Source organism: Phoca vitulina, unplaced genomic scaffold (assembly GCF_004348235.1).
Source record: "Phoca vitulina isolate PV1807 unplaced genomic scaffold, GSC_HSeal_1.0 scaffold18, whole genome shotgun sequence".
NCBI classification, from domain to species: Eukaryota; Metazoa; Chordata; class Mammalia; order Carnivora; family Phocidae; genus Phoca; species Phoca vitulina.
This window is the reverse complement of record NW_022589721.1, coordinates 26,274,389-26,287,272: the sequence shown is the minus strand read 5'-3', so window position 1 is coordinate 26,287,272 and position 12,884 is coordinate 26,274,389. Positions and strand designations below refer to the sequence as shown.

The 12,884-nt window shown below is 36.5% G+C and overlaps 1 protein-coding gene across 8 annotated transcripts in view; it reads right to left on the bottom strand.

The window, feature by feature from the left end:
- Positions 1-312: 312 nt before the first annotated feature.
- The window catches only part of PHF20L1 (PHD finger protein 20 like 1), an 84,667-nt gene continuing 72,095 nt past the window's right edge, over positions 313-12,884 (bottom strand). For 4 of the 8 annotated variants that reach the window (XM_032416065.1, XM_032416069.1, XM_032416071.1 and 1 more), the window contains 3 exons: positions 10,863-11,226; positions 9,457-9,622; positions 313-8,091 (listed from right to left, as the gene is read on the bottom strand). In XM_032416065.1, coding sequence (XP_032271956.1) covers positions 7,949-8,091; positions 9,457-9,622; positions 10,863-11,226 — 673 coding nt within the window. In that variant the 3' untranslated portion in view covers positions 313-7,948. The remainder of the gene's footprint in view (positions 8,092-9,456; positions 9,623-10,862; positions 11,227-12,884) is intronic. The other 4 variants (XM_032416068.1, XM_032416070.1, XM_032416072.1 and 1 more) reach the window with 2 other exon arrangements.

The following is a 12,884-nucleotide window of genomic DNA, read 5'->3' as shown; positions in this document are numbered from 1 at the left end:
GTACTTATAATCTAGTAATTAAATATCTGAAAATGAAATTGAAAAAAACAATTCCATTTACAATATTAAGAATTAAATATTTAGAAATAAATCCAACAAATAGTACAAAATCTAAATACTGAAAACTACAAAACATTGCTGAGGAAACAGTACAGAAATCCTGAACCAAAGCAGAAATAACACCATGCTCTTGGATCAAAACACTCAATGTTAAGACGGTAACTGATCTGTAGATTCAGTGCAATTCCTGTCAAAATCCCAGCGTGTTTTTAAAAATTAAAATAAATAAATAAATAAATAAAAATCCTGAATTCGTAAGAGCAGAGAGTAGAATAGTGGCTGCCAGGAGCTGGGGGAAATGGTGAGATGTTGTTCAAAGGGTACACATTGTAGGTAGAAGTTCTGACAATTTAATGTACGGTGTACTGACTGAAATTAACATACTGCATTACATACTTGAAAGTTTAGAGAATAGATCTTAAATGTTACAACCACACACAAAAAAATGATAATTATGTGAGGGGATGAAGGCATGAACTAACCTTATTGTGGCAGTCATGCGTGTATCAAACCAGCATGTACACCTTACATGTGTTATCGATCAATAATGTCTCCATAAACTTGGGGGGGAAAAGCCCCCCAAAATTAAAAAATAATGGTTGAAAATCTGATCCTAAAATTTTTATCAAGAATCAACAAACCCAGGATTGTCAAGAATAGTTAAGAAAGAACATAATTAGAGGAATTACACTGCCTGATACCAAACCTTACTATAAAGTTGTAATAATCAAGACCGCGTGGTGTTGCTTAAAGATAGACACATAGATCAATGGGAAGAGAATACAGAGTACAGGTATAAATCTACATGATTGTGGTCAATTGATTTTTGACAAAGGCACCTAGGTAATTCAAGGGAAAATAATATTTTCAACAAATGGTGCTGGAGCAGTTGGATACCTACCTGCAAAATTAAAACGAGATAGCACTGTACACCTATTAGAACAGCTAAAATACCAAACACTGGCAAGACCAAATGCTGGCAAGAATGGGGAGCAACAAGCTCTCATCCATTCAACTGCCCATAACTTTTTAGGTCTATTTCTGGATTCTCTATTCTGTACCATCAATCTGTATCTCTCTTTGCCATCTCTACACCGTCTTAATGACTGTAGCTTTATAATAAGCCCCCTAAACAGAAATTGTCCTTTGTTACTTCTTTTCAAAATTGCTTAGGCTATTCTAGGTCCTTCGCATTTCCCTATGAATTCTAAATTCTAGAATCAGCTTGCTAATTGCTGTCTCAAAAAGTCTGTGGGGATTTTACTTGGAATTGCATTATATCTATCGGCCAGTTCTGGGAAAACTAACACTTAACAATATTGCATCTCCCAATCCATGATCTTGGTGTATTTTTCTATTTGTTTATCTCATCTTTATTCTAGGCATTGTTTTGTACTTTTCTGTGTACAGGTTCTGCATATGTTTTCAGATTTACCCCTGAGTATTCACATTTTTGATGCTGCTGAAAATGGTATTTAAAAAAATCCCATTTCCAATAGTTTGTTGCTAATGTGTAGAAATACTAGTTCTAGTAGCATTTTGGTAGATTCCTTAGACTATTTCATATACATGGATCTTGGAAATGTTTCTTTCTTCCAAGTAGTAAGCCTTTTATTTTTCTTCCTTTGTTGCCCAGTGACATATTGCACTAGGACCTCCAGAACAATGTTGGATAGAAGTGGTGATAGTGGACATTCTGGCCTTCTTCCTTATCTTAGGGAAGAAAGTACTCATTTATCATTACTTTAAGGGTAAGTTTCTCGGTCATTGCCTTTTATATTAATGCAAATTCCTGTCCATTCCTTTTCTGAGTTTTTAACCATGAATTCTGAAACATAAAATGCTTTTTCTTATTGATATGAACATATTTTTATTTTGATGACCTATTACATTTTTTAGTATTAACCAAATTTGTATTCCTGTGGAACACTCAACTTGATCTTGATATATTATCCTTACAATGGATCACCGGATTCACGTTGCTAATATTTTGTTGAGGTCTTCTCTGTCTATTCAAGAGGACCATGTATTGGTCTGTAATTTCCTTTTCTTGTGGTGTCTTTTCCTGGTCTGGCATGAGGTCAAAGTTGGGTCCCCAAAAGTTAAGTGTTCCTTTCTCCTCTATTTTCTGTCAGTGCTTGTGCAACATTGAGATTTCTTCCTTAAATGTTTCATAGAATTCACATTCAGGCCTGGAGTCTTGAGGGAACATTTTTAATTACAAATTCAATTTGTTTATTTTTGAGTCACTTTCAGTAATCTGTCTTTTCAGGAATTCTTCCTCTTCATGTAAGCTGTCAGATTTTATTGGCATATAATTTTTCATAATATCTTTAAAAATTGTTGGTTGGACACATGGTAAAGTTCCCTCTTCCATTCTAATTTTTGATCAGTCTATGTAGGAGTTAACCAATTTTATTGGTTTGCTCAAAGAATCATTTTGGTTTATACGGTTTCCCTATTGCTTGCGCATTTAGTAGGTCATTAATTTCAGCACATATTGTTTCCTTCCCTTTCTATTTTAGTTTTAATTTGCTTGTTTTTCTAGTTTTTAAATCTTAGATCAGTGATTTTGTACCATTAATTTCCAGTTTTTTAAACTGAGGTATAATTGACAAATATTAGTTGCAGATATACGTGATTTGATATCTGTATATATATTTGTATATATTGTGAAATGATCACAGTAAGTCTAGTTAAAATCTGAGTACCTTTCTAATATAAGCATTTCAATCTATAAATTTCCCTCTAATATTGCTTCAGCTGCAGCCCACATATTAGCATGTTGTTTTTATTTTCATTCAATTAAAAATGTCTTCTGATTCCACTTGTGACTTTTCTCTTTGACTCATTGTTATTTTACAAGTATGTTAATAATTTCCAATCATTTGGGGGGGTGGTTTCCAGATATCCGATACAGATTTCCAGTTTAATTCCATTGTCATCAGAGAACATATTATTATTTCAATTATTTTAAATGTATTGAGACCTGCTTTATAGCCTAGTATACTGTCCATCTTTCTGAGTATTCCATATGCACTTGAAAAGGAAATTTCTGTTCTCATGTTGTTGGGTGGAATGTTGTGTGTCAATTAGGTCAAACTGAGTGTTCACATTTTTTCATGTTCTATATCCTGATTTTCTACTTGTTCTATCAATTAGTGTTATAGGAGGGTTGAAATCCTGAATTCTAATTGCAGATTTTCCCATTTTCTATTCAGTAATATTACTGTTTGCTACATGTATTTTGATATTCTAGTAAAAAGCCTATAAATACATTTTTTTAATTGTAATTTAATTTTTTTGTGGACAAAAGAGAGAATGATAGAGACCTGTAAGTATAAAGGCAGGCAACATTCTATCGGGAAGTGAAATGGAAAGGCAAAAAAGAGAATGTAAAAATATGTAAAAGTTCCCAACTTCAAGAAAAAGCTTGCTCCTGTATTTTGAAAATAGACGTTAAGTAGCAAAAACAACTGATTCTATTACATACATTTAAAAAATAGCAGGTTGATTTTAATATGCCAATATTTACAAACTGGAAATCACACCTTCTGCAGCTGTTTAAATTTATGATGAACAGTTTCAAATGGCAAAATCAAAGCTCCACGGCCCACAGCAGGGTCCTCAGCTGTGCGTAACTATGCTGGCCTTTTCCTCCCCTCCCCCACTCTTTCATCTTCCTCACTCCAGCTTCCTTGGATGATCTCTTAAACACAGTAAACATACTTAAGTTTTGTCTTCAGATCCACTTTTAGGGGTACCCAATGATACAGGTACCAGGAGCAGATAATTTTCCAAAATTCCTATACAGAGGTCAAAAAACACTCAAAGACCATTTTTTTGGTTAATGCACATAATCTATTTCCCCCAAGCCCCACTGCCTACAAATCTAATTATCTTTCCATTCTTTTGCCTCTCTGGCTCCTTGTACTCTTCGATATCACCCATCTCTGAAAAATATGTTTTTTTATGTTTCTATTAGCCTATAGACTATGACCTGATTAGTTCTATATCCAGCCACATAACCTGATGGCTGGCAAATGGATGACACTCTATGTGACCACTGCATTTAATTTTCAACTTCACAATTTAATCAGAGCTTCTAGGTACTTTGCTTCATTTAACTCTCAACACAGTTCTGTTAGGGATCGTTCACATTTGATAGATGAGGAAACCCGAGCTCAGAGAGATCACTGCTGGTAATCTGCCAGAGTGAAAACGTGAGTGGCAGAATTGCAAAGCTCATGCCTGCCCCACTAAGTGCCAGGTGCAGCGTTCCCTGATGTCGCTCCTCGTTGTTCCTGCTGAGGAGGAGCGACACCAGGGAACGCTGCACGCGGGAACAACGCAGGGTACGAGAGGAGCCCTTGGATATGGAAGAGAAATTGAAGCTTGAATAACTGCCCAGGTTTGTAGAGGAGACACAACAAAGGAGAATCTTCCAGAAGAGGGAAATGTTAAGGAGGCAGGACATGGAAACAAGCATAGGCTATCTAGCAGTGAGGCTGTACTTAAATGAATTTGAGATCCGGATGACACAAAACTGATTTGAAACAGGGAGTCACCAGCGGTTTCAGAGAAGACAACTGAACTGACAACATCAGTTGAAACGCACCTCTGCTAGGAAAAGACCAGGACCACAGCGTTCGCATCTTGAACCTGCCACTTAAGTCTTACTGAGGACATGTTTCTAAATGTCTCTATACTTCAGCTTCCCCGTCTTGAAAATGATCTTGTTTGACCAACTATCCGCACCAGCATCCAACGGGGTTCTGCAGGTAACGTACGATACGGGCACAAAGCAGGTGCTCAGGAAGCGTGAATCTTCTAGCCCAGCAAGTGACCGTTTTCATGAACCTACAAGGAAGGTTAAAATTTCAGGAGGCCAGTATTAACACCTCCACAACATGATGTGATAAAAACTAGAGATGGCAAAGGGGGAAAGCAGCATGTTTTGAGCAGCCAGCACAGGTGGTGATGGGACAGATACGGGGAGACTATGAGTTACAAGCTGGGGCTCTCAGCATAATGTCACAGCAGAGAGAGTGAAGGTGGAGGAGGTCAAGGTGACTGGAGGGGATATAGGGTGCTTTGTTTTAAACATGTGGAATAAGTGAGAGGAAATAAGTCAGTGAAAATAAGAGTGCTAGGAAATTATGAGAGTAACTGAATTCCTTTAAGGAAAGAGTGCATTGACCTTAAGTTTGAGAAAAGTTCGTCAGTAGGACCACACACAGGTATGAGGAAATACAAATTACATTTATCAGTACCATTCTAAGGATCCCTCCCACCGGCGCTCATTTGGTTCTGTCTGGGTAGCAATGAAAAGTTATCTTTTCAAGAAACACCCTCTCTAGTTTATTGCTTATACTTACATATATTTGTTCAGAAAGATTGAGTGGAAAGAAAACTCATCCGAAACCTCACAATGGACTTACTTCTCAAAAACCAATTTATACTTTTAAACAGGGAAAGGCTCAGCTTACTTCAACCAAGTGCATATGTTGATATACTCTAAATTAAATGGGTATGTACATAAAAGTAATCTGACATAGATTTAAAAAATTTAGACTTTCAATTCATATACATAAAAGCTGAGCAAAAATTTAGTAATCTAAGTATTAATGGAACTTCTCATTTGCTGGCTGCTAACCAATAAACTGATCTGATTATAAGGTACTACAAGAACAATGCACATCAATCTAACTGTGGTCACCAGGGACTGAGAAGATGAGTATTACTAGGTACAAAGGGTCTTCTGTGTATGTGACAAGAATCTAGGCAACTCCACAATTCATAGGTTAAGGATGCTATTTGCTCCACTCTGAAGAAAAAAAAAAAAAGATACAAATTCAATGTCTGGAATTTAACCACAACAGGGAAAAGATTAGAGCCATTATTTTTTTAACACAAATGAAAGATAATATAGACATTAGGAAGTTTACGCCACACATGGAATATAGGCACTATTTTTTTTTTTTACTTTAATATACAAATTAAAGCAAGTACCCCAATCACCTCTACTAAAGCTTTTCATTTCCCAGTAAGATCTCTGATAAAGTTAATGTATAATAAGTAAATACACAGGACCATATCTTATGTTTGTTGATCTTTGGCACATTTGTCAAGTTGGAAAATGTCAAAAGGCAATAAAAATTTCTAATGATGGTTTTGCACATTCTTTTAATCGTCTTCACATCAAAATATAAGGCCGCAAAAAGGCAAGCTGAAATATTAGGATATGTGGAATAGTTTTAATAAAGAGTTTTACATAGAGTACCTTACATATAGAACAGTGTGTTTGCAAATTTAAATAATATCTGAATGTACAGTGGCATGTATTCTTATCAAAGATAAATTCAAGTTTACTGTGTATCAGTTCTAAAATGCATTTACACAGATCGCTAGAACTGATAAACAGAATGAGGCATAAAATATTCAAGTGTTATATCATCAAATAGCCTCCTCTGAACAGTCTTTTTCCCCTTTTTAAAAAAGTTTCAAAACCTGTACATACATTTTTAATTTTTAAAAACTGTTAAAAGGTAACATTTCATGTTAACCACCAACTCTTATAGTCTATAGTAATAAAACTAGATATGTGCAGATATAAATATGTGTAGGATATGTACATATGTACGTTGAGTGTTTGTTTCAAACAAGCACACACGCTTACGCATACCTGCGTATGGAGCATGGCGGCGGCACGCAACTCACAAGAGCACTGGCGGACAGGAGGACCTGGGCCCGAAATCCAGCAAGAGCTAACTCAGCAACTTAGTTGCCTTTGGTTTCAGAAATCTGTCCATTTGTGACCAAAGCTAAAAGTTTTGAGTGCGCATGTATTTTTTAAAAATAAAATTCATCTTCAGAAATGAAGCTTTTCCAGTATTCCACTACCAGCAGTTAAAAAATCCACAGCCACAAATTATTTTGATATTTTTGTCACTCCTCATCCCAGCTGAGGTTATTTACAATTTTTATCTGAAGGCAAACACCAAGCATACTCAGGATCAAACTGTACGCTGATGCCTGAGTCCTGAATTCAACTATATATAGGACATAGATAGTCCACATGACACATCCATGTTTCTGATGGGCTGATGGCATCCGCAAGACCTGGGAGCGGAACTCCCATGACATTTAACATTCTCTCTCCAGCAGTGTCATCGTCATTTGGCACACTGACCCTTCTGCAAGCCATTCTGTTTGTAATGAGCTTAATGCCTGCAAGAAATTCCAATTATTTGGCATTTTTAAAAATATATAATCATAATGAAGTCAGAATTCCACAATTGTTTTTCCTCAGAAGTGAGGCTTCCACTGTCAGTTTTCTGATTAAGAACATTCACCACCTAAGATACAGCTCATGATCCCATGAAAGTTTAAATACTCTAAACTTCGGTGCAGCTCGATCAACTGCAGTGAAGACAGTTCGTATAGCAACCTTATAGAACTCTCCAGAATTTCCTTGCGTCTACAATTTTGCTTTTGGCCAAATGCTGGTTTATTACACGGATCTTTCTACTAAAAATTATATAAACACACCATATTTCTTTCTACACGTATCTCGAGCTTCATGTAAAGCAACTATTGAAAAATCCTGCCAACTCAATTTCCTTGGTATAAATTATATTCAACTTCATTGATCCCTGGCATATAACACATTATCATGTAGCTTGCTCATAATCTTTTTCTAATATTAGCTTCCTTGAGAAAGGTTGTTCTTCATTTTCCTTTCCAAGGTGCCATCCTATTGATGTCACAAATCAGTAAATGACCAAACATCACTACGCTTTTTTAACTATCCACTCAGCAGTCATGTGGATAATAAAAATTATCAACTGAGGAGACCCACATTCTTTTCCTTAGGTTTTCACTGTTGTCATACGGAGCAAAGAGTTGCTATTTGTTGTACTTTGCCCATGTCAATCAGGAGCTGTTTGAGATGGCGTTTAAGTTGCGGCAGCCTTGCGAGAGGGTCAGGCGGCTCCAGCTCTCCTGTGAAATCGAGCCAGCTTTCCAGAACTGAAAGAGAGAACAGAACAAACAAATTGAAATGGCAACTGGAAGAAGTCATAACATGGCATAACTGGAAGGCTGGACAAGGATGGAGACAGAGATCATGCTCCTTCTTCTAGAAGGCCATAAATATACTCAAGCCATTTCGGAGAGGCTTTAGCATCCTTTATACTACATCTTATCCCACAAGAGCTCTAGTCCTTCTTGGTAACTTCTGTTCTTATTTTAGGTACTTTTTCCCTTTGCAGGCATAAACTAATTTCATTTTGAATATCTCCTTCTACTCTCTTCTGGAATAGGGAACAGTTTCCTGTGCCTGCTGAAGCTGTCTATTATTTTAGACTTAAATCATCTCTACTTCATTTTAAATAAAACTTAGCTATTCTAACCATTCTTTTTTTAAATCAGGAAGTTCTTTTTAACAAAGGAAAGGAGGTGGCAATTTCTTAGTTTCCTTTTCAGTCCCACTATTTTATCATTACTTTAAAAAAAATGTAAGCATGTTAGAAGTCTAGGCAGAATGCAATTAGTTACTCCACACTTTTTATTAATAATAAGGGATAGTGTCAAGTTGCATTTTTTTCCCACCAAAAATCTACTCAAAACATTAAAGTAACAAAAAGCTAGCTTAAACTAAATGGAAGATGCTTTTGCAATTGGTTTCCATTTCCTCTTTTCTCAGGGAAAAACAAAGCAGTAGGAGCTCTAACTTACTGTGGGGTGAAATTAAAAAAAAGGGGGGGAATACAATCTTATGTATGAGGTTAGGAAAAAACCCCACTGGATTAGGAATCAGGTAATCTTACTCTATTTTCTCAACTATAAAATGGGGATAATCTTTCCTGTCCACTCCTCAGGGCCCTGTATGATAAAATGAAAAATATCAAAGAAAACCATTTGAAAATGTATGTGCAAACTCAAGGTTTATCTACTTGAGCTTGTGGGAGTTTCTTCTTGTTGTTAATTTCACTTCCTACTGACCACCGTGAGAGCAAAGATACAAAATGTTTTCCCCCATATTTTAAATATGCTTAAGGCCCTTACACTGACTTCCAAAGAAAACGAAGTTCAATGAAACTAATGAATATTCCATATGCGCTCTATATTGCACCCAGCAGATGGGCAGTATTTAATAAATATCCACCTTTAAGAAAAATGAGATAATATCCAGTCATATTGTTTTCAGCCTAAAAGACCCCAAACACCAGCTTTATTAAATGCGATGTGAAGGAGCAAGATGCTCTATCAGCACAGAGAGCATCTACAGTTCTCGTCCCATAATTTACAACACTTTACATAACGTCTTCATAACAACAATAAACACACTTTACATGCTATAATCACTGTATTTTAGTTCTTTCTTAAAATTACCATCAACTTCTTTTTCTATTAGGTCCATCCTGCTGGTAACTTCATTCTGCACATTCTCTATGTGTGTAAGGAGATTGAGCTGCCACTGAAGATGTGAGTCTCCTGGGTCTTCAGTGCCCTTTTTATCATTATAAATAAATACCGTATTCCTTTCAGCTGGATTCTTCTCCAAAGAACCATTGGAAAAAAACAAAATGGGTGAAATGTAATGTCGTAACGGGAAAGATACATGAAATACCTCATTACCACAATGATCAGTGAAATCCAATTGGACTCTTAGAATATTTTAAAGGAAGTGCTAGCACATAATTAAATTATATCTGATGGTCCTTAAAAGAGTAGATATGCTTGCCATGTCACTCCACAAAGCCTAGCATGGGGCTCCACAGCGTGGAGAGCATCCAACAAGACATGCTAAAGAAGTAAGTTGCTAATTATACTCTGTAACGAGAAAGCCCAGCTCATTTAGACTAACCCCCTCTACAAATGAATCTAAACTAATGACGTAAGTGGAGTGAAGGCAGAAAGCAATGATGGAAAAATCATGGAAGGTGACAAAGGCCAGTTTAATTAACTGCAGACTGTAATTAACTCTTGCAGGTAAATCAGTGAGGCAAGAGAAAGATAAAAATCTTTTAAAAACTTAAAAAGTGCAAAACGCTTTACACATACACAAAAAATCTGAATTCAGACTCACCAGAAAGAATTCATTTCATAAAAGGGATGTTAATTTGACTAAATCATTTGCCACAAATATCATGAACTACAGACTTCCCAAATTTATTTGTTTACGGTGAATTCCTTGATAAAACAGCCCCGAAAAATAAAGAACTAATTTTAAAGTGGCATTGTTAGTTGAAAATCAATGAAAAATGAAGAAACAGTATTTCTTAGGCAATCTCTATGAACAGGAAAAAAGTTTTTAGAAATTCAACGTACAAAGAGCCGTAAGAATTCAGTGTATCACATAATGGAATTGATATGCATAAACAAGTATGCTAAAATTTTAAAAAGAAAGACTGGAATGCCACCTTTTATCTGAAACACATATTGTATTAATATATACATACCCACACGCACTTACACATTCTCACACATAGACATCTTCATTTGGAAAAAAATGTGGCTCATAGTTTTCGGAGGTATCTAAGTGTGCTTATAAAACTAAAACCTTGGTTGGGGCAAAAGTTTACTGAATTACTACAACTCTGAATTAGGGGATAATTCAGTGTTCAAATGGCCAGTGTTTTCTAATAGAGAAAGCAAAAACTGTCTTTACCCAACAAGATATTTGTGAACTTGGAAATATAAACATAATTTTACTGGGAATTCAGTATGTTTTATTTCATAAAATTTTCCTATGGTCTATCATATTTTCCAAGCCAAAACAAATGAACTAGTTATACCTTTTCAGGCATTCCATCTTCTTTCACTGAGTATTGTGAACGTTTTTTATCTTTTGTGTGGAATTCTTGTTCTTCTTCGAAACTACTAACATCATCATCTGAGCTCCCAGGGTCTGTGAGAGCTTTGCAGTCTTGACCAAAATTTTGTGGCTTTTGGTAACTGTGCTCACTTGTTATGTAAGTTCCTTCCATTTTTAGGGGCCAACGAGGTGGTTCTTTATGGTTCTGCACATGGTATTTCTTTTCCTCTACATTAACTGTGTCTTGCACTGCTACTTTTTTCTCTACCCCAGCAATTCCGTGATCTTGGTCTTTTCGCTTCCCAGAACAAGCCCAGAGATGAAGGTCAGGATGATGTTTATTCCTTAAAGCAAAGTTGGAGAAAGAGCAATTCAGGGAAAAAAGAAAACAAGTTTAGTGCCATAATAAATTTCAGGAAGTAAAATGATACAGATAACCCCTGGTTGTCCCTGCCTTCTGTTCAGTGAGTGTGCTGACTCAGGCAGACTGATCCCCACTTCTCTGCTGAAGACCTAGACTCACCAAGAGAGCCAGGCTAGAAGGAGGGCAGGGGCTCAAGACAAAAGCAGAGGTATTCTTTAGGTAACTTGCCCCAGAATTTAAACCAAAGTTTGAATTCTCACAATTTTATAGAAATAATACTCAGGTAGAAAAGCAATGATGAGAGGCCCCTAGATGGCTCAGTGGGTTAAGCATCTGCCTTGGGCTCAGGTCATGATCTCAGGTTCCTGCTCAGCAGGGAGTCTATCTCTCCTTCTCCCTCAGCAACCTCCACCCCAGCTCGTGCTCTCTCTTTCTCTCTCTTAAATAAAATCTTAAAAAAAAAAAAAAAGGCAGGGACGCCTAGGTGGTTCAGTCGTTAGGCGTCTGCCTTTGGCTCGGGTCGTGATCCCAGGGTCCTGAGATCGAGCCCCACATCAGGCTCCCTGCTCCGCAGGAGGCCTGCTTCTCCCTCTCCCACTCCCCCTGCTTGTGTTTCTGCTCTCGCTCTCTGTCAAATAAATAAATAAAATCTTAAAAAAAAAAAAAAGGCAATGATAAATGTAATTATCTTGATAGTTCACATCATTTGTTAGATGCACTTCTTTTCCTACTGACTCTTCACCGTATTTTTTTAAATTGTACAAAACAAAAAACTTTTATATGAGCATATTTTTAAACCCTCATTCAATCAAAAAGTGATACTTGCTCATGACAAAAAATTCAGGCAATAAATGCATACAAAGTAAAAACCTCCCTACCATGGCAATCATAAAAAACTAAGGTATAATCTTTCAGACATTTTCTACACATATAAAATTATTTTTTAAATGGATAAGCATATATTTTCTCTTTTTACACAAATGGGGCCCTCAGTTTGCCTTCTTGATAGATAACATACATGGGCATCTTGTGCCCTCAGTACACAGACGTTTCCCTCATTTTTACTCTAGTTGCTGAACAGTATTCATGTACAACAGTCTGGGATCACCAGCCCACTCCCACCTACAGATATGTGTGCGTGTTCATGTGATCTCTGCACACGAGTGGGGATATTTCAGTCAGATACGGAGCTGCTGGAAAACTGGTACACATTTTTAAATGGGACAGATACTGTCCAAGCGCCCTCCAAAGAGGTTGCACTGATTACGCCCTCACCCACAGTCTATGATAATGCCCTTTTATCGCCGTCCTTGCTAAATAGTGTGTGATATTGCACAGCTAATTCTAGTCATTAAAATTCTGCAGTGAGTGAAACCAGAATTCTTTCATCAGAATTGATAAGAAAGGGAAATACTGAGGAGGCATAAACCTTTCAGAAAGCTCAATAATGTTTGTGAATTAATTATTTCCAGGTTAGATAAACACCCAGGGGTCAAATTAGTTTTCTTCTAATAATAACCAAGTATTGTTCTGAAATTATAAATTTTATCTTTTGGACATCTAATGTCAGAAAATACTAAAATTCTTTCACAGTAAAGGCATAGCAGAAAGCTAGTTTTGTAGTCTGTCCAATGGACC